Here is a 22,135-nt window from a genome sequence, read left to right on the forward strand (position 1 = left end):
TGCACATTAGAGTGTGTAAACTTAACTTTATCTCAGGCTACTAAGAAACAGCAGAGATTTCATAACTGCCAGTCATTTCCCATAGGGATCGTCGCTGTGCCTGCTGAAAATGCTGCTCTACTTCGCTCAGTGACCTCCAACTACTTATTAAAGACTAGATCGTGACTATATGCTTTGCTGTGAGCAAAGGGTAACACACTGTTAAGCTGCCCCTAGAATAGTCCAGGTGAGAGATTATAACTCAAACACTGTGACTCCCATTCTTCTGATACTCACAGGAGGGAGCAAATTGGACTGGGTCTATAGCGAGCACAACATATGTTACCAGGCATATTGAAGGGGCAGCTCATGGGAGATGGGGATGCTCAGAACCTTACAGCAACAGGCCCTGACTGAAAGAGCTGTCTGCCTATTCCCCACCACCCAGCCCTCCAACAGTCCAGAGGTCAAAGGAAAACAAAGTTTTCCCACATGATTTATCCACTAGATACATGCCATAGAGGTGAGTGGGGAAGGGACAGGGTGCGACACTGCTAGTCTGTTAGACACAAATCTACACTGCTTCATTATATAGCTGGCAGAGTCTACATATTCAAATGAAGCACAGGACTGAAAGCAAAAAATATTCCTTTCACTTCATCAGTGGGTGGGTCAGATTATTGTTTACTGGTAAGGTACAGGATGGTGTGTAGGACCTTCACACCTAATTATACATAAATGAACTACAGTCTCCTGTAGCATGTCTACTATGCTTCCCAAACTACCGCTATTACTTAAACAAAAATCTATGCACTCCTCAGCATAGAGATTCTACATGTGGTCTGATTCCAAAAAGGGAAGTAAGATTAGACAAGCCTCCAGGGTGATGAGACAAGGTGGGGAAGGGAATGTCAAAACACTAGTTTTAATTCAAGTTTGGAATTTGATAAAACAGATGTGAATAATATGAAATAAAGACTGGCACTTCAAAAGAATATACTATATTATCAGTATCAATGGAGGTTTGTGCCATGGGATCTTTTTTAGGAGAAAATTACTTGCAAAGACAAATGATCTAAAAAATTTAGTATTCATATAAAAATTCTTCTGTGTCCATATAAAAAGCATCAACTAGATTAAGTTTAAAACAGCTTCAGGGAAAAATAAAACTAATTTTCAATAAATAAAGATTCCAAATTCTTCTTTCTGAACAGCAAATCAAATATTTACAATCCCATAAATCCCATTTCCTACTTGTTATTTTCATAAATTCATCAAGTCTTTCTTAGATGGGAATGTATTTTCTTTAAGCATATTATTTCTTCATTGCGGATTACAAGATATACATATATAAATTAAAATTCTTGCTAACTTTTATGGCCCACACCTGTTCATGTATATAACATTATGGGAAGCCACGAGGTGACACAATTAAAGTTAGTACTATAATCTCGATATATCTTCAATAAATGCTTATTGTCAGATGTGGTGCATTTCTTTTTTGAAGCTGAGTCTAACATCAATAAGCACAGTTCTGACTGAATCTTGACTGAAATCACTTCCTAGATGAAGCTGTTACCTACAGGTTACACTCACATAAGCAAACAAAACACTGCAATGTGCACAAGGCAATGTTAATAAATAAGAACCCATAAAGAGAGAACACAATTTCCTCACATCAGCACCATCCAAAACTGCCGTATATTAAATTAAAACATAGAAGTTTTCCATGGGCTTCTGCAAGGATGGATTATGAAATGGGGAAACTCAGAAGACTCTCTGTTGGTGCAAGTCAAATTCACCTGAAGGATTTTTAGCATAAATTATAGGTTTTCAGACTCATAGTAGGTCACAGTACTACATTTCTTAGGGCCCTAAACAGTACATTTTTAGGTGTGTAAGGAAATATATTTTGATTGCAGATGTCATGCTTTAATCCACTGTGGCCTTAAGGCAATTGCTAGCACCTATTGTGAGCAAGATGTTGGGGAAAGGTTCCTCAAAAACACAGTGTCTGTAGCACAGAGTAGCAGTCACTCAGTTAACCTGAAAAAGCATGCAGGATAATTCACTAGCTTTAAGTTACATTCACTTAGAACAATTACAGTAATATTGGGATCTCAAAGCACTAAACATTATTATTTCCCTCATTTTACAGATGGGGAAACTGAGGCAGAAATCATTCACAAGCACCATTACAACAAGTCAAGGCAGAAATAGAGCCCAAGTCTCCTGACACTGGTCTAGATCAAGCTGCAAAACTAAACACTTCACTTATAAGAGATCTGGAATCCTAAGAAGTTGGGCCCATGGCTTATTCATGCTGCCAGTAACATTAATTTTCCATTTTGTGGTGTTTCTGTTCTCCCAGCGTTTCCCAGCCTATTCATATAATGAATAAAACCATACGTGCAGCATATGGAATTAAGCAAAAATCCTTCTGAACTTGCTGCCAGCTTCCTAGCTTTAGAATAATTAATTCAGAAAGTAGGCTTTCCCTGCAGTGATTTGATTAAGTGCAGTGGCCACTTATAAACAGCTTGCTACGTTCACTTTGATTTAGCTAGGCTGATTATATATTTAAATATATAATGACCCTTTTGATTTTTCTCCAGATTTTTACCAATTAACAACAAACTTGGATTTAACATAGGAATTTAGCTTCTCCCCACCCCCATCTTATTCAAGGTTGTTTTAATTAACCTTTAGACTTCAGAGCAAATATTACACACACTTACGTAATTCACGCTCATTATAGTTTGGATTAATCTTTTCTACATAAAACTTCACAAGAAGAAGAGGATCACTAGAAGTGCAATAGTGTTTTGAACACCACTCCGTACTAAAACAACTCAAAGGGTGAAAACCTGGCCCCAATGAATCAAGGACAAAATTCCCATTGACTTTAGTGGGGCCAGGATTATAGCCTAGATTTTTATTCCTCTTCACAAAGGGCCTGCTTCCAAACCCAGTGTAGTCAGGAGCAAAGTTTCCTTACACCAAAGTTCATTGCAGATATGTTCCACTGCACATGTACGTACATATGCACCCATCTTCAATATGTTGCAAAGGCTGATTGCTGTCCAAATGGCATTGCTCCTTTGAAAAGATACAGTACTTTCAGCATTGCTTACTATAAAAACAAAACCCCGAGTAGAGTTAGCAGCAAAATATATATTTCTAATTTAGTGACCAGACAGTGCTAACTTGAGACTTAATGGCCCCTGAAAGGAAAGGAATCATAGAATATCAGGGTTGGAAGGGACCTCAGGAGGTCATCTAGTCCAACCCCCTTCTCAAAGCAGGACCAATCCCCAATTTTTTTTTGGCCCAGATCCCTAAATGGCCCCCTCAAGGATTGAACTCGCAACCCTGGGTTTAGCAGACCAATGCTCAAACCACTGAGCTATCCCTCCCCAGTTTCAAGAAATGCTATAAAGTTGTCACTGCCACAGGCTGACACGCTGATCAGATTTTATCTATTATTAAGCAAAATGATGTTTTTACCTCCACCTGCCAACCCAACAAACTCAACCTGGGATCTGACAGCCAGGTAAGGTCGCCAGGCGTCTGGTTTTCAACCGGTACGCCCAGTCAAAAAGGGACCCTGGTGGCTCCAGTCAGCACAGGTCACCAGGCTGTTAAAAGTTCAGTGGACCACAGCGGCCAGCTCCACATGGCTCCTCTGTAAGCAGCCAGCATATCCCTCTGGACTCTTTGACTTCACCATACACTCAGCTGCTAGTTGCCACCTAGCAAGAGAATCCATCAACCCTGGATACTGACAGGTTCCAAGAGATCTTCTGTTCCAGTTACAATGAAAGAGAGATGGACATTACAAAATAGCAATAGCATAGTAAATGGTGACTCTGCTTGTGAGGAAACAATCTAGACTGTACACAAAAATGTACACAAAATGTTCAGCAATGCTAGAATTCTCTGATCAGGAGAGGCTTGGGAAGGAGATTTACGGTAATCAAGTTACCTTTCTACTCTCGAAGGTACTTCATCTCAGCCCCATTACCAAATATCTGAGCACCTCAAGTTCTGATGTATTTATCCTCACAAAACCCCTGAGAGCCAGGGCAGTGCTATTATCTCCATATTGCAAATGAGGAACTGAGGCCGAGAAAGACGACAGGTTAAATTTCCAAGAGCCTAAGAGACTTAGGAGCCTAACTCCCATTTTCAAACGTGGCTTAGGCACCAAAGCCAATGGGCATTAACTCCTACATCACTGAGCCACCTCTGAAAATGTTACCCTAAGCGACTTTCCAAACATCGCACAGGAAGCCTGTGGCAGAGTAGAGATTCAAACCCATGCCCCCCAAATGCCAGGCTTGTGCCCCATCCACTAGACTATCCTTCCTCTCAACGTAACAGTGATCCCCTCAGGTCAGGTTCCTTAAAAGAGACTTCAGTTTTCTATGCATTTACATAGGGTATGTCCCTCTGTGGGTTCCCATAATGTCCATCAAAGGTGAACACTACAGGGAAAATACACATTTTTCCTCCCCCAAAATATCAATAAAATTATAGCCCTAATTTAAAGTGGAGAACTTTATAATATCTGGTTTTACATTTTTATTTTTGGCTAACATTGTAATAGTAATGGCAAATAATAATAATCCTCTGACATTAAGTGACTCTGTCCATTTTCCCTCTGCTAGATTTGTTTTTGGATAGGAAAGTCTTTGAAATACCTCTGACTGTGAAGTGTAAAGAGCTTAAGCTACAAGTGTTTTGCCTAAGCGATTGCTTATCTGTGTGCAAGATGCTAAGATCTTGTATCTGGGCTCACTATGTTCCTTTAATCTCTCACACAAACACAAACACACACACATACACACAATTGTTATGATCTGGATGTGAGATTTTAGGTAACATCTTAACTGAACAGAGTTTCCTTTCCTTGGAAAACCAATGGACTCTCAGAAGATTACATTGTTAAAACAATCCCTAGAGAACTTTAAGTTAATATAAGAATGGCCATACTGGGTCAGACCAAAGGTCCATCTAGCCCAGTATCCGGTCTTCCGACAGTGGCCAGTGTCAGTTGCCCTAAAGGGAATGAACAGAACAGATAATCATCAAGTGAACTTGTCTGACTTCCCAGAGAGGGAGAGGGCATGGAAATCAGACAGCAGTATCTACTAAAATGATGGAATGAGGTCACAGGGAAGATCTAAGCAAGTTGTGCCACATGAACATAAAACCCACTGTCATCCTATACAAGACTGGCTCAGGTATCAATACCCCTTATTTAAAGGCAGAGCCACAGGCACCATGAACAACCCAACCCCACCCGACCTCATAGCCCTAGGACACTAGAGTATATGAAGACTGGCCAGGGAAAGAAATCAAGGCTAATACAGAACATCAGCATCTGCCCAGTCATGCTGACTGTTAAAGAAAATCTGTAATGCTCAACCCCAGGCTTCTGCCAAGCAGGGTTTACGGTTGCTGCTCGGACACTGCACTTCAGCTGGGCCTACTCAGAATTCATAAAAAGTGCTGTCTGCCAAGGTCAATTATCTCTGCATCTGACACAGAAACACAAACCTCATTCAGTAAACTAATTAAGTTGCTTGGGCCCTCTGCAATGAACAACTCAAAACACAGGCCAGGATTACAACACAACACAAACAAGAGACAAATAGATTTCTCTTGTATTTATTAATGATTCCTTTGACAGGGCTTGACTGAATACAAATGCTCTTTGCGTGCATTCACCACCAGGGCAAAGGAGCAAAAGAAAAAGAAATAGCTGGGTATGTTGCCCAGTGAGCATCGCCCATTTGGGAACCATCAGCGGTGCAAGTACGGTCCGGTACACTGAACCAGTAAGCTATTTGGAGCCGGTATGCCGTACCGGAAAGACACAGGAGGAGCAGAACGCAGGGCCCCCCAGCGGCCCCATGCCAGCAGCTCATCCGGTGCAGCTGTACCTCCCCCAGCTCTTCCACACAGCTGCGTCTAGCGTCTCCTGTCTAGGGTCTGTAGGCAGCCCTGCCGGAGGAGCTGCTAGCATGGGGCCACCCGACATTCTTCCCCTTTCGCCACTGCGGTTCCTAGGAGAGCTCTGTGGTTCAGGGCTCTCCCAGGAAGCGCAGCGGCGAAAGGAGCAGAACCCTATGCCAGCAGCTCCTCCAGCATGGCTGTACCGTCCCCAGCCTCAAACCCCAAGGCCCTGTCCTCCAGCGGGGCTGCTGTACAGACCTTGGACAGGACTCAGGAGACTCAGCTGCATGGAAGGGCTAGGGGCGGGGCAGGGGGCAGCACAGCTGCACTGGAGGAGCTGCCAGCACGGGGCCCCCTGGCAGCCCCACGTTCTGCTCCTTTTGCCACTGTGGTTCCAGAGAGCCCTGCGGTTGAGAAGTCTCCGGCACACCGGGAGGAAGACAGAGCCCTCCCCGCCAGGTAACGTGGGGTGGTCACAGGGAGGGGAGGGAGAGAGTGCGGGGCCTGGGCTGGGGGCGGAGCGGGGTCATGTGAGGACTTGCGTGGCGGGTTACATGCCCACCTTTACCTGGTGCAGCGTACTGGTAAGAAATGAATTCTATTTGCACCACTGGGAACCATCAAACAATATTTGACCTTGTTGCTGTCTTTGTTTCCTTTGTGTGCCAATGATCATCAGGGCTGTCACCAGGGACTGAACCCTGGAACTCCAGAGCCAACGTGTGGCTCACACCAGCTTGAGTTAAAGGATCAACTCCCATGGCTGGGAGCTGTAGTCTGTGCGGATCAGGAATGCAGCAGGGTGGTTAACACACATGGAATGCTGGGTCACACTTGCACTGTAGCCAATTGTTTAACCTTAACTTACTCTGATAAAAGCTGCCCCTGAAGAATGTCAATGAACCTACAGATGGCAACTTGACCACTGGATGGGAAATTGGCCTAGACAGGGCTTGGCAGTGACATCATGTTATCATAACCACCGTGACAGGGGCTTTCACATGCAGCATTGCACTTCCCTGAAACACAAAGGAAACTGCAAGTGATAATTCGAGAGGCTATGAAAAGAATACGCTTCTATCCCCATCCGCCCCAGAAATGAGGTGGATGAGTCACCACTGTAGGTAGGTCAGGCTGCTGAGTCGCTTTCAGGAACAATGTTCGGAACAGTTACGTAATACTTCAAGCATCCCCACAGGAATTAAACATCCAACTCACCTCTCTTTTCGATCCAGGAAAATGAAAACTCAGCTAGAAGTTTTATAGCCTCTCAACTTTAAAAATGAAATGGAAATAATCTTTTAAAATAAAGTTAAAACTTTCTAAAGTAAAATGTCCATGAAAGAGACAGAGTCCTTAAAGCACATATTTCTGAAATGCCTAGCTCCTCCACAGTACACCCGGGTATGACAAGTCATGTCCTGCTCAGTCTGAGCCTGGGAATCTCCAAAAAACTGCTGACCTGACTTCCCAGTCAGTGCTCTGACCACTAGATCACACTCCTTACCCATTCATATAAAGTCAAATGTAAAGGCACGAATAGCTTTGCTTTGGAGACAAGGATTTACAGCCGCTGAAGATCTGGCCCCTAATGTTTAATACAACGTTCTGAGTAGGAGACCCAGCCCCTGAAAATGGCATTGTGTGAAGTGAAGTTAATTAGCCCATAAATTATAAAAGACCCTATCCAGTCATCTGTAAACACAAGAGTAATAATGATGAGTAGAACTGTGTTTCTCCTCGTGCTGCCAGTGCAAACAGGAAAGGCCGAGTACGTAGAATTAAATAAGCAAATGTGGAACTGGAGCAGCTCCTGAACAGATTTGAGAGGAGCAGCATGAAAGAACTGAGCAAACTTCCGAATGCAAACAGACCTCAAATCCTCAGAGATGCTGCCAAGCCCATAGCAGACCAGAGGGGTCAACTGCTGTAGAGAAGAGGCAGGTCTCTGTCTTCCAGCCCTCCCCAACATTCCCAAATGCATGTACTTGTCTGGTAAGCGCGTTTATTGAGTGGCTAGACAATACTGTTTCAAACATATTATAATCCTCCCTCTGTACTTCAACTCAACCAGCTGACACTGGTATCAATGCACACATTCACAAGAATGATGAATATCCATAACAGACACTTTTAATATAGTTTTGAAAAAAGCCTTTAGTTTGGCCACAAAAACCCAAGCAAACAAAATACAACAATCCAGGATCATGCAAAGCTCTGGAGTCTCAATGAACAGCCTATTCCCATAACACATGGAACTGGCCAGTGTGGTATATGTTTATCAATAAGCATACGATCTTCTCTTCTGTACCTGTAGGTATCCTGACACCAGACCACATTCTGGTCCCAGTGAAGCCAATCATATTTTTTTCCACATGGACTTCAGTGGGACCCTATACACTGGACACCCTGCATTTCTTGTGCCAATAAATGGGGGATAAATTAAGGTTTTTTTCCAGAGGTATTAGGAAACAAAAGAAGAAGGATCACTGCAGAAAGAGAACCAGAGACACCAAGTCACAGTTATTCAAGTACAGTTTGAGGAAGTAAGTTAAATATAACATTGTGTCTGCAAGTTCAGGTTCATTTGGGATTTACCCATGATCTCAGATCTTTCTATCAGACCCACAATCTTCTATCACAAATGGCTTCAACAACTGCTGGCAGGGAAAAATAATCAGTGATGTAGGACTTTTTTTTTTTTTATAAGCCATCTTGATTCCCTCTTCTCAGTCTGCAGCTAAATTCTGAGATATTCCTTAGCACTGAATCACACATGCTTAGAGCAGAATCCAGGAACCCTTCCGTTCATTTCAAGGGACTTTGGATCAGGCCCTTAGGCCAGACTTTCCAAAAGGTCTCATCTAACAGAACTGGGGCCAGATTTTCAAAAGAGCTCAGTTGCAATTCAGGCACCTTATCTATAACCAGATTCTTCTGAAGTGCTCAGCATCCAGCAACTCCCACTGAGAGCAACAGATTATACATAGGAGCTGCCAGACTGGATCAGACCCCTAGTCCAGTATTTTGTCTCTAACAGTGACCATCGCTCTTCAGAGGAAGATGGAAGAAATCACAGAAGGGCAGTCAGTTCTGAGCTAATCTGCTCCCTTGGGGCATTATCTCCTAATAGTTAGATAGAGGTTGGCATAAGCCATGAAGCATGAGGTTTAATATACCTTCCAAACTCTTTTTTAGTAATTGCTATTTTAATAGTAATTCTGGGTATTCCTGTGCTCCATATAAATTTGAAACGCTGCTGTGAATCTTACTCACAAAATGGGAAGCTTCTGGGTACTTTTTTAAAATGTGTCCTTGCATGATTTGGCGCAACAGAAACCAGGGCCCCCATCCTGCAAAGCCTTTGGCAAGTATTTAGCTTTCAAAGCACCTAGGGAGGGAGGTGCCCAATTCCTACTGAGTTTCCAAGGGAACGAGACCCCTAACGTCTTAGGCCCCATTGAAAATACCAGCCTTATTTCATATGGAAGTCTATGCAGAATGGAGCTTAAACCATTTGAAAGACATGCACATCAGTGGCAAAATATAAATTAAACAAATCCCTTAAAATGACCCGTGTGTGGTTTGTGGAGTAAGGGTGGAAATGCAGCTATTGTTTCAAGAGATAAGTAATTCTACTCACTCAGCAGCCTGAAATTATCCCAACGCTTATTTGTATTTCATCTTACCTGAAAAGGATACAATGGTAGCAAAGATTTGAATAAACTTATTCTTCTGAATGGAGAAGAATACAAAAGGTCCTATCAGTAAAACAAAGCCAGCCTGTTAGGGGGAAAAAAAACCACAAAAGGGGGATGAATATAATTACTGATGGCTGACTCCTTTAATATAATAGCTTCTGCTTTCTAGGGAATTACAGTAAATGACACCAAAAATTCTCACCAGAAAAATCCTGTAAGCATTAATCCTGCTGATGGGCCCCCAGCAGTGGTTTTCATTGTAGGAATTACTCGTGAAATTGCTCTGTCCTGTGCAACTTGGGATATTGCTGAAAAAGGCAGAAAGATACAGTGTCCTATCTCTGTCTGTAGAAGCAGGGCAGTTTTAAAGGCTACTTTAGCTTACAACATGTGAAGCCAAACCTGGAGTTCTCCAGCAGCCAGGACTGGTCAGTGTTACTCATGGACTTCCCTGGCATACCTACATGAGCCTGACAACACTTCTCATGGCCACCAGTGGCTCCTTTGGAGAGCACTAATGGTATGCCGTGCCCCCCTCTTCCCTGCTCCTGTCTAGTAGTTCAGCATATGGTCTGCAGGCTTCCAAGACAATTCCTGCGCAGGACATGTGCATGGGTCCTGTGCGCCCTGTGTCTCAGCAGATAGCTTCTCAGCCTCTCCATTTACAAAGGTAAGGGTTTAGTGAAACATGTACATGACCGTTTGTTATCCCACGCAGCATGTTGCAAGAGAAACCTGCCACAGGGAGCGAGAGCTACCAAGGCCACTTGACAAGAGCACAGAAAATAGCTTAGGTAAGATCTAATTCCCAGAGGTACTGAGCACCTACAACTCCAAGTGAATTCAATGGGAGATGCAAATGCTCAGCAGCTCTGGAAATCAGATCCTCAACCTCTTCCTAATCACAGCCACTTCCTCTCAAACATCTCATTTCTTCCTCTTTGGCCAGAAACCAAAAGGATGCAACAAGACAGACACTAGTGCCCCCGGCACACAGGTGGTGGGAAAGGGACATGCCGTATCTCTCAGTTACATTGACAGATCTTTCTAGGACTTGTCATCAAAATAAATTCAAAAGGTCAACGTCCCTCAACTCATCTAATGGGCAGACTCACAAATGGCACATTTCTGTAGCTCTCAAGAAGCAATTCTGCCTTGGAGAGGACAAAGACTCCACAGAGGTCCCCGAAATGAAACATACTGTGGAAAACAAAAGGTATGTCTACACTGAAATTAGACACCGGTGGCTGGCTTGTGCCAGCTGACTCAGGCTCACAGGGCTCAGGCTGCGGGGCTGTTTAATTGCAGTGTAGACATTCAGGCTCAGGTTGAAGTCGGAGCTCTGGGACCCTCCCATCTTGCAGGGTCCTAGAGCCCAGGCTGAATCCTGAGTCCAAACATCTACACATCCCCTACAGGTCATGAATCTAAGTGTTATTATTTGTATAGCAGGAGTGCTGAACAGCCCCACTAGGGATCAAGCCCTGATGAGCTCGGGGCTGTATAAACACACACACACACACACACACACACAGAGTCCCTGGGTGAAAGAGTTTACTCTCTAAAAGAGACAAGGGACAGAAAGGAAGTGGAAGTGGGATACACCAAAGAAGCAAAATAGTCAGGGAGAGGATAGGCATATGTATGTATTACAGTGTAATAAAATATGTCTAAGAAGCCAACACTCAAAGTGCAACAGAGGAGTACAATTAAAATAGGTAGTTTTATATATATTACTTAAAAACAAAGAGGTATATAATAAACTCCCATCAATTTACACTACAGCCTCTCAACTTGACCCTTATTGAATGGCTGATTGCTTGTCTCAGTAGAAGAGAGCCTTGAAGAGGGACTTGATGGAGTAGAGGAGAAATGGCCTTTTGGAATGCTTCCCAAAGTGCAGATTAACACAGGGAGGAAACACTCAGTGCCTTTGGTGATCGGAAGAAGGCAGCCAGACAGCAGGCCGAGCCTTGGGTTTTGCAAGCTACAGCCATTTTAGACTTGTATGAAACCATCAGCTCTGCTTGGAAACTGCCATTCTATATTCATTGGGTTTGGTAAGAAAACTAAAGGCGGCAGTGCCCGAAGGAAATACACCCAGACACAAACAAACAAGTCAGAAAGGCACCAGAGCAAAGGAAGAAACAGTGCTCAAGGCAGGAGAAAAGAGCAAGGTCTGTGTAATGCTCAGGGGGCCTGCCGCACCCCCTTTCATCAATACACAATGTACACTGGAACGCAGGGGGAGCACCTCAGCTGGTGTACATTGTCAGAGCTCCATAACAGCTACTGGAGCCATGACAACGTACACCAGCTGAGGATCCACCATGCAGTGTTTAATATGGAACGCCAATGAAAATCTCGGTGGTATTTACTGAATACTGGGAAAAGGCCCTTCTTAAATTCAACACTAGGCTAGTCTGAATGACTGCCAGCTTTGGACTCGGGCCAGATTCAAAAGCCTTTGCTCATCAGTTTTTACCCAGGAAAGCCTTCCACTGAGCTGTGGATTGCGACACTTGACAAATGTCACTAGAGTTGCTCACTGCTGCTCTCCTGTTGCTCTCTGCAACTATTACACAGCTATATCCCTTGCACCTCTGGCCAGCCCTGGAAGACATCAGCCAGTACTGCAAGGAGCAGCTTTATTTACCAACAGCAAGAGGTAGGAGGAAAAGCACCTGATTAGTGCAGTGTCTATCTTGGTAGTGGCATCTCTATGGCAAACAGATTGCTCATTCCCCCCACTGAACCCAGCAAAGGAATCCATGGCTGTGTGTATCCAGCTACAAAACCACAATGCCTTCCCTTGCACTTTATGCATTGCGTTTTGTTGTGGAATTCTGAAACAATGAGAGATGCTGGTGTAATCTATCACACTTGAGGCATCCCAGGTTTGAACCCAGGACCTACAGCATGTAATGAGCCTTTGCTGCTGGAGCTAAAGGAGTCACTCCCCTAACTTGCAGCTATAGCTGACTCATTAAACTATTCTGTGGATCAGCTGATAGAAGGGGACAAAGTCCTCTCCCAGTGTGGTCTTGTCATATGTGTATGTTAATAATCAGAATATATTTCAAGCTCCCTGCTCTTTCACAGAAATGTAGAGGCCTTACCTCTAAGTAACCTGAAAACCTGAGTGTACGTGTTTGTGAACAGCTGCCTGTCTACCATACTCCAGCCAATTACAATACAAAGGAAGGGAAAAGCTTAAGATTTAGAGTATGTGAGTTGATCAGTATGTGCACCTAGTAACAAGCTAGTGACCTCTTTGATCTGCTGAAGTATCGGTGTTTACTGTGAGACACTGCATGAAGGACAACTGCTTTCTAAAGAACTGCATAAAGAAACTAGTCTCAGAACACTTTCTTCCCCATTTGAAATCTCCAGCAAATCATGCACCCATAATTTCAACAGCTATGGAGAAATATCACTCCATTCAGGAAAGGAAGTATCTATGTGTTCCTGCTTCTTACTCTATGTTTCTCAAAATATCTTTGGAGGCTATTCTCCGAGTAATGAGAGAGGGAATTATGTTCATAACTTGGAGTTATCTGCACACCAAAAATCCTCCCTGATCCCATGCAAGAAGAGATTTCCAAAATATGCCAGAGTGTTTTAGAGACAAAGCTAGCCGTCCATAGCTAACTTCAAACGAGTGAGAAAAGTGGTCTCCAAAGGCATGATAGTAGCACATTTTGTTCTCCAAAATGTCATGTGAATCTAAATGAGTATCTACATGTTGTGGGGGGCCTCATTTAGTGCAGGGGCATGTATCTGTGCTACTCTGAACACACACACACATTGAAATACCTTAACTAAAGATCCCCGGACACCATTTCCAGCACTGAGGTCATCAATTAAAGGGAGTCTTACTCTAAACAAGCCAGGCCACTACAAGTTTTGCACAGGATTTAGTCATGCTAATTGCATTTCCTAACCACGTTCCAGCCAGGTAGTAGTCTCAGCAGTGGAGGCCACACTGTAACAGACAAAAATCTTCCTCTACTGACATGCCATTAAAACAATATGCCTTCATTGCCAGGCACCAGGGGGTTAAAAAATGGACAGAGATCACACAGTGCTGTATAAACTGTGCATACATATAGAGTATACACACATACAGAGGTTAAACTCAACCCCTGCTAGCCCCAAAACTAAGCCTAGTAGTCACACAGACTCCCTCAACCCCCAGAGTCACATCCCCTGTAACAGTTGCATTGGCTGTGTACTAATAATTTAATGATGATATTGACAATTAACACTCTCTCTAATGCATTTTAAAACTACATAATTTATTCTTTCCCTTCCTTTCCTGGCTCCACCTACATCTTCCCCACTCTACACTGTGTATTTTTCTCCACAATGGCTTTCAGCATCTCTCCCTATTTTACCTCTCTCCCCCTCTATCCTCTTATATCACTTCTGCCTTTTCCTTCCCTCCATTGTTCATACTACTTTCCTCCTTTATATTTCCTGTCCCTGATTTCCTCCTACTGTTCCCCTCACTTCTGTCCCTGTCCCCTTTTCTAGTTTATCTCCTCAATCTCTCTCCCCTGCACACTTCCCCCAGACATGCTCCTCACGCTGCCAGTGAGATAAGCGACTGGGCTCTCCCGCCATCTCTTTCCCAACCTCACTTGTCCATTCCAAATTTCCACTCACCCTGGTCAAGCAGGTTTTTATTATTATTAACTAAGGTGGGTCAAAAATTTTCCATCAACACATCTTCCCAGCCAGACTTCATCTCCCATGATGCACTGTGGCCACACGACTGCCATGATGCACCTACTCCCCTCAACAAGTGGGGAGGCTGTCATGCATGATGGGTGATGTAGTCCGACCAAGGAGCCCTGCCTATAAAGGAGAATAGGAGCATGAGGCACTCGACCTGCAACTCCCATGAGGCATCCCAGCAGCTTTTAATTTAATTTTTAATTTTCACTGAAAGCTCAATTCTCTGCACAACACATTTTCCAACCAGCTCTATTATTAACCACCTATAGCCTGGTAGTGCCTAGGAGGTCTCACTCAGATCTGGGGCCCATTGTGTTCGGCGCTTGTCGCAGGGTGGTCCCCTGGAAGTCTTTTCCATCCTCCGTAACTGACCATCACAACTCCAGGTGTGCTTAACGCCCCCCTGCTTTATTGTATCCCTTCAGCCTGGGTGTTATTTAGATACGATTTACAGTCAGTAGTCAGCTTCTCTCACTTGCTTCCACTCCTGCCTACTCCTGCCCGCCTTCCGGCAGTTAATTAACACCCTGCGCCAACTGCCTGTCTTTCAGTCAGGTCCCAACTAATGAGTCCTGGTGGGGATTTGAGTGACAGGGCACTGAGTCAGCATCTGGGGAATGACCTGGGGAATATATACAGTGGCAGAGTCAGAGCGAGGAGACTGAACATTCAGCAGACAAGCTGAGGAAAGGATCAAAAATAGGAACAGAAACAAGAAATGTGTGTGCTCAAGTAATGGGACTTTATACATGGGAGTTGTTCTTTAAGGAGAAGATGCCCATATTAAAATGCCTCTGAACAAATCATTGGTCTTCATTTCTTATATGTACACACACACTTACTTGAAGGCACTTGCATTTGCTCCAGCCATAGACAGTATTTCTCTCATGTTCATTTAGCTCCTACAGTTTTAGAAGTAGCATTGATATCCTATTGTTCCCCCTTTATGCTTCTTCTCTCTTCCCCATTCATGCAAAATAAGCTTGACTAAGGTTAATTTAAAGGCCAGATTCTTTGCAGTAGTTGCTAAAACGTCTGCACTCCACAGCAATCTGTAAAAGGCTTTTCCAGACTCTAGAGTGCCATCTACACGAAAGAAGGGGGATTTGCTGAGAGTTAGCCAACTGAAGGCAATAAATCCTTCGGGGATGCATCACAGACTAATGCCAACAAGGTGCTTTTTGGAACAGCTCTTTGCAGACTGCAGATGTTTTGTGGCAATTTTTTTTTAAAGCACTAAAATACTCCTGTGACTGAAGGAGCAACGCTCTCAAACAGCTTGTACGACGAGATGAGAGCCTTTTTAGTTTTAGCTCCTGAATATTTATGCACCCTTAAAGAGAAATGCTTGCCTACCTTATGTTTTTTAGGCTATTGTCTAAAGTTCACCTTCAGCCAAAGTGTCACTGACCCTGCACGCTTCAGTCTTTGGGCACGAGTTTGGCACCTGTACACTGAGGCATGAAAAAAAACAGCTGCCCTTTTTGAAAAAAACGTGGCACTAATTGTTGAATAGTCCCTTGGTATCATTACTGGATCCAGTCTCTTGCGTGCCTGTTTCACAGACTCTTATTAAAGAAGAGCTCTGTAGGCACAGATTTAGGCCTGGATCCTGTAGTGAGTCAATGAGAAATGCCAGGGGTCTGCCTACAGGGAATTACTTCAGGATTGGAGTTTCCAGAGCTGTTTGAGGCAGCCTTATAATCTATCCCTACATGATGATTTTAAAATCTCTACCTAAGATAACCACCTAGCAGTACAGCAAAGGCAGCCAAAATGCATCCCTCAGTACACACATTCCACCAATTCACTGAAATAGGACAATGGAAATATTATCCACGCAGGAGTGCCTCCGTAACATCCATATCCTCCCTCTGATCGACCACTAAGAGAACTAGGAATCTATAACAAAAGAACCAGACATATTTCCCATTCTGGTTTTCCAGAAAAAACAATGGAAAAGTCTCAGTGTGCAGCTCCTCCAACCAGCTGCACTGAACATGCCTAACAAAGTGGCAGCTACCACTGCAGCTGGGCAGCCTCCTTCGACACGTAGAGATGTGGTGCACAGCAACAAAATTGCAAAGAGCTGCTCTCTCACACACACACACACAAACACACAAGCTGAACACCAAGGGTACGTCTCCACTGCAAAGAAAAGCCAAGTCCCAAAGCTTGGGTCAATTGATTCAAGCTCACGAGGCTCAAGCTGTGGGGCTAAAAATAGCAGTGTAGACATTCGGGCTTGCACTGGAGCCTGGCAAGTGGGGAGGATCTCAGAGCCCAGGCTCCAGCCCTGGACCCGCAAGCACGAGTCATCTGACCTGGGCTCTGAGAATTGGTGCCCAGGTTTTTCTTTGTGGCATAGACACACCCGAAGAGGAACAGCAAAATGAGAGAAAAATAAGCTTAGAATATGGACCATTAAGGCCCCAATCCTGTAATGGGATACATGTGGGGAGACCCCCATGCCTAAATGGCACCCCAACAACTTCAGCCTTTATGCATTACATTGCAGAACTGGGACCTAAGTGATTGTCATGATTATTTAACACCTGTGTATAGTGCTAGCCTGCATGTCACAATTCTTCAGTAACTCACCGTGCCACAGTTGTTCAGTAATATGGACCACATAAGAGGTAATTTCCTTGTGGGGGGAAGAGGGAGAGGATTGGATATTATTTAATTTCTACTCTTTGTAGAACACAACATCACCTTTGTGTTCCTTGTAAAGTGGAACTGTGCAAAAATTCCCACCAGTTGATTACAACGGCCTAGACAAAGGCATTACAACAGCAAGCCAGGGGTGATAAGATTATAGAGTTTCCACTGGCAGAGATGTCAAGGGCACAGCATCTATTAAAGAACTACACTGAAAATAAATGGAAGTCTTTCAAAACCCAGTGTAATAAATAAGGCAAGCCCCTCATCAGGCTAGCACAATTGCTTTCCATCTGAATGAGCCTCAGCTCAAGGGAAAGCAAAGGTGGCCCCGCACCCGACTACATGATGGACGGGTAGAACAGCAAGCGACTGGCTGCAATGTTGCTCAGTGCCGGAGTTGGACTGTAATCATACATGGCTGGGCTGGGCTGGGCTGTGTCACACCTCAGTGGACTGGGTTTATGGAACAATTAAATGATTCATGCTGTATAACCGGCTGAAAGTGACAGTGTTATTTCAGGGGGTCTGGATGTTACTCTCTTGGCAGTAAATCCTAACCCTCTTTTCCATGGTCATGCAGGGCCCCGGATGCAGTGGAACAGGGCTTGTTCCACTGAACAGTGCAGGGAGCAGCCCACACATGGGACGTGCACCCCGTGTGCACTTAGTTTGAGGGGTTAAGGGAGCAATGGCACAGGGAGGATAGATGCTGCAAATCCACTAGCACCTTCCTCCCAGAGCAGTGGTGCAGCCTGAGGGTAAACAGTTTTATGCAGCCATAACCAATCAAGGTTCTTTTTTTTCCAACCCCAGCAGCAGCATCCCATCTACCAAATATGCCTTGACAACCCAGCCCCTTCAAGAGGAAGGGCAGCAAACCAGAACCAAAGGTGGAATTTTCACATGGGCACATTTGCAGGATCAGGGCCTGTATGCACAACTCCCCTGTAGCAGTATTAGCAGGAGTTACGTCAATGGGCTCAAGGGGAAAATATCCCTCCCAAGAGTACTCACTGGCTTCAGATGGGGAATGAGCTCAAGTTCTGCTTTTAACTGGACTCCTGTCACCTTCATCTATTTTCACTGAAGCCAGCTCTGAGAACCCACTGCACATACTCAGTACACATTACTCATTCACCTCACCCTCCCACTCCCACCCATTCCCCTCAATGCAGGATAACTTCAGGTTTAAGAAGATAATCTACTGAAGCCAGGGCTATGGAGAGAGCAGGCAGCATGAATATGAATTTCCTCTCTCCTAAGCCAATGTCAAAATCCAGCCTGACACATTAGTCTTTTAACTAAGCAACAGTGAAATAGCCAAACAATATACTATACAAAGAGACCTTATTTGAAAGGCAGACTTTCAGCACACCGCTACCTTCCACAAATGCAATCCTTTCTTTGGGTTTTAAATTGATGCTCAAGCAAGAAAATGCAGTAAATAATAGAATCAGGTGAATAATGCAAAAAGCATGTTCCATTAATATTTCTTCACATTTTTAAACAAATTCCCTTCAGCCATATTCATGAATCTTTTGTGCTCACCTTCTACAGACATTCATGCTTTGGGGAAAGTGGATTTTAAAGGTGACTTGCACTGGAACAGACTGGGCTTCTGGGCTTTTTAAATTTCTTTATATGGATCAAGAAAGCTGGAAAGTTTTAGTCTGGTTTCAAAACACTTGTTCTTTTCACCTATGAAAGGACTGTAAAGAAGTAAGGTCTTTAGTTTTGCTGGAAGCCTCAGGTATAAATGCAAGCAGTCTTGACCCATAAATCCAATGGTGGATGTGTTGCATCTTTACTCCCGAGTGCTTAATAGGTACTAGAGTTAAACAAGTGTTAGCAAACAAGAAAAAACTAAGGGACTCATTCGCATTCACATTAATGCCCTTTTACACTACCAGAGCATTAAGGAAATGAGATATAAATGAGAATCAAGCTCAAAGAGTCTGACTACAAATCTCTTCCTTTGGCAATTTAACTTGTATGATTTCTCTAATTGCCATAATCCTCCCAGTTCTCCACAGAATCTACCAAGAAAAACAGGGCAGACAATATCTGGATTTCTTCTTATGAATAAAAGAAGCTGGAAAAAATGCTACTTGGGCCTTCTTTCTACATCACAAAGGAGGAAGAAAATCTGCAAACCCAATTTTGTCTTTTTCAGGTTACTTAACCATTCACTTTACAACTCTCTGTATTCTGACTGGCTGAGGAACATTATTAGCCAATCAGAGTGCAGGGACTTGCCTCATCACTGATAGTGGCTGCGTACTTCCAAGCACATCTGGACTTTTTGGTGATACAGAACTCTACACCTTCCTCCTCAGTCATCCCATTCAGGATGGTCCCTTGGCTACTGCACTGTCCAGCTGGAGGAGAAACAGCAAGTTAAAATTAAACCAAGGCAAAACCAAGGGGCTGTTCCTGGTGTGTATGTTGGGAAGGGGGCAAATACCTTGGGCAATTTGACAGCAGGTTAGGCACAACCATCTTTCAGACAGTACAGTGGTGCCTGGTAAGACAGGTGTGGAAGACGGGGGTCACCCTCAACTTCTCCCTCACCAGAGGCTCACATTTCAACAGTCCTCACGAGTGGTTATTACCACCTCCAGAGGGTCCCAGTGGTTTTTCCTTTGACTTGTAATTTGCCACACTCATTCATGCCTCTCTCTCTCATCCAGGCTATACTCTAAATTCCTATCAGGCCTCAACATTTGGGGGAGGGAGGGGTCGAAAAGAACTAAGGGAATTAGCCACAAATCCCCAGTGACTTACAATGGAGTTTGAGAGCCTTACTCCCTTCAGCCCCTTTGAAAAAAATCCAGCCTTAACTCATTTCATCTTTACTTTTTGTATTCTGTGTCCACCACAGTATCCAACCTGTGCTTCACAAGTAAACAGGGCTAAGGACCCGGGAAAGTTCTGGCTGACTGTAGTGACTGCCTTCCTGGAGTTTTATTCAGTCTATAGTTTTTTGAAAAACTCCCAGGAATAGACTGTTCTGCACCAAATGATGAGTGCTGATGGGATCATCAGTTATGGGTCACAAAAGAGAATCTACAGAATATTAACCAAGCCACTAAGGAATCTTTGACAATAGCTTGTCTTGGCTTTATATTTTTTCTGGATCTCTTGTTCTGACAATTGAGGGAGCAGCATAAAGACAAAAGCATTACTAGCCCTGAATAATCACACTAGCCAGGTATGTCTGAAAGAGCATATAGATTTTACATGGATCTTAGTCTGACTCCTCCAGAAAAACATATTGATTAATCCCAGAATAAACCGTCTCCACGAAAATGACAAGAACCGAACTAACTGTTCCCTAGTCTCTGAACAATTAGAAGCAATTAGCTTAGCTCTTCTGAACACAGTATTTCTAGCCTAGATGTTTTCAAAGCACATTGCAAAATCCATTCTTTCATAGTTGCTCATGGCCAAACAGTGAGGAGGGGGAAAGAGAAGACAAGCAGTAAGCAGCGGGGTGCTCAGAAACCATGGCAATGGGAACCACATAAAAATCTAGATAGATAAAATAGAGAGAAAGAAGGAAACAAGAGTGGGTGGAAGATACTGAATCCCAAAGAGGTGGAGTGTTTCAGTTCCCTTGGACAATGGTAGTGCCACTTAAAACAGTGTATTGAGTGTCTACTGTAGATACCACAGAAATGGACATAAATATTTCAGATGGATGGCCAGATTCTTAGCTCATGAAAATCAGCGTAGCTCTATTGAAGTCAGAGTAGGGATGCCAACCCTCCTGGATTGGGCAGGAGTCTCCTCGAATCAGCTTCAATCTCCCAGTTGCTATACAAAGCAATTCGGGAGATTTTAATAGGCCAAAAGTCCAGTCAGTGGTGCAGTGGGGATAAGGCAGGCTCCCTACCTGCCCTGGATCCGCGTGGCTCCTGGAAGCAGCCAGCATGTCCCTGCGGCCCCTATGGGCAGGGGCAATCAGGGAGTCTTCGCTCACTGGCCCCGCCCCGAGCGCTGGCACCACAGCTCCCATTGGCCAGGAACCATGGCCAATGGGAGCTGCAGGGGCAGCGCCTGCAGGCAGAAGCAGCGTGCAGAGCCGCCTGGCTGCCCCGAGCCTAGGAGCCACAGGGACATGCCAGTCGCTTCCAGGAGCCGCCTGAGGTAAGCACCGCCCGGCCAGAGGCTGCACCTTGGACCCCCTCCTGCACCCAAACCCTGAGCCCCCTCCCGCACCCAAACTCCCTCCCAGAGCCCACACCCCACACCCTCACTTGCACCCCAACCTCCTGCCCCAGGCTCAGCCCGGAGCCCCTTCCCATACTCCAAACCCCTCGCCTCCAGCCCAGAGCCCACACTCCCTCCCACACTCCAACCTTCTGCCCAGTGAAAGTGAGTGAGGGTGGGGGAGAGCGAGTGATGAGGGAAGGGGGATGGAGTGAGAAGGGTCAGAGCAGCGGGTGGGGCAAGGGTGTTTGGGTTTGTGCGATTAGACAGTTAGCAACCCTAGAAGTCACTGATGCTACACCAACATATGCTAGCTGAATATCTGGCCTGCTGGTTTTAACATTACCTTTCACTTACATATAAAGGGTGTTGCCCAATTCTTTAGTGGTTAATGACTGTTATAGATTTCCAATTAATGCTAATTTAAAGAGCTGGGGGATTGTAGAGTTCTAGTCCCAGAATTAGGCACAACAGTATCAAAATTATGAAGCTCAATATTAGGTTGGGAACCCTGGTGTGCACAGCTATGACACTCACACTGAGGGCAAAGCAAAGCTTTAACCACTCCTGTTAGCACAATTAGTAAAGACAGAAAAGTTCCAAACCATATAAAGATACAACAGTAATACACAGTTAATGTTATTTCTTGTACCATTCCTTGCATACACTCATACATGCACACCCTCCTTGTGGATCTGTTGGTAAGAGACAAGGGTCTTGCCTTGTCCCTGGCATGCCAAACGAGTCTGATGGTCCAGATCCAGATCAGATCAGTCCCTTCTTACATGGCGGTCTGGCCTATTATAGGATCCAGGGGCTGTCATGAATATTCATTCAAATGCCCAGACTCCCTTGTCCATATTCTAACTTCCTCACTC

At 44.4% G+C, this 22,135-nt stretch overlaps 1 protein-coding gene across 1 annotated transcript in view; it reads right to left on the minus strand.

Moving 5' to 3' along the window:
• The window catches only part of LOC141994649 (transmembrane protein 104-like), a 78,744-nt gene that overhangs the window by 36,105 nt on the left and 20,504 nt on the right, over positions 1-22,135 (minus strand). Inside the window, exons 7-8 of the mRNA XM_074964880.1 lie at positions 9,844-9,949; positions 9,630-9,723 (exon numbers count right to left, since the gene is read on the minus strand). Coding sequence (XP_074820981.1) covers positions 9,630-9,723; positions 9,844-9,949 — 200 coding nt within the window. The remainder of the gene's footprint in view (positions 1-9,629; positions 9,724-9,843; positions 9,950-22,135) is intronic.

This window comes from Natator depressus, chromosome 10 (assembly GCF_965152275.1).
Source record: "Natator depressus isolate rNatDep1 chromosome 10, rNatDep2.hap1, whole genome shotgun sequence".
Lineage (NCBI taxonomy): Eukaryota > Metazoa > Chordata > Testudines > Cheloniidae > Natator > Natator depressus.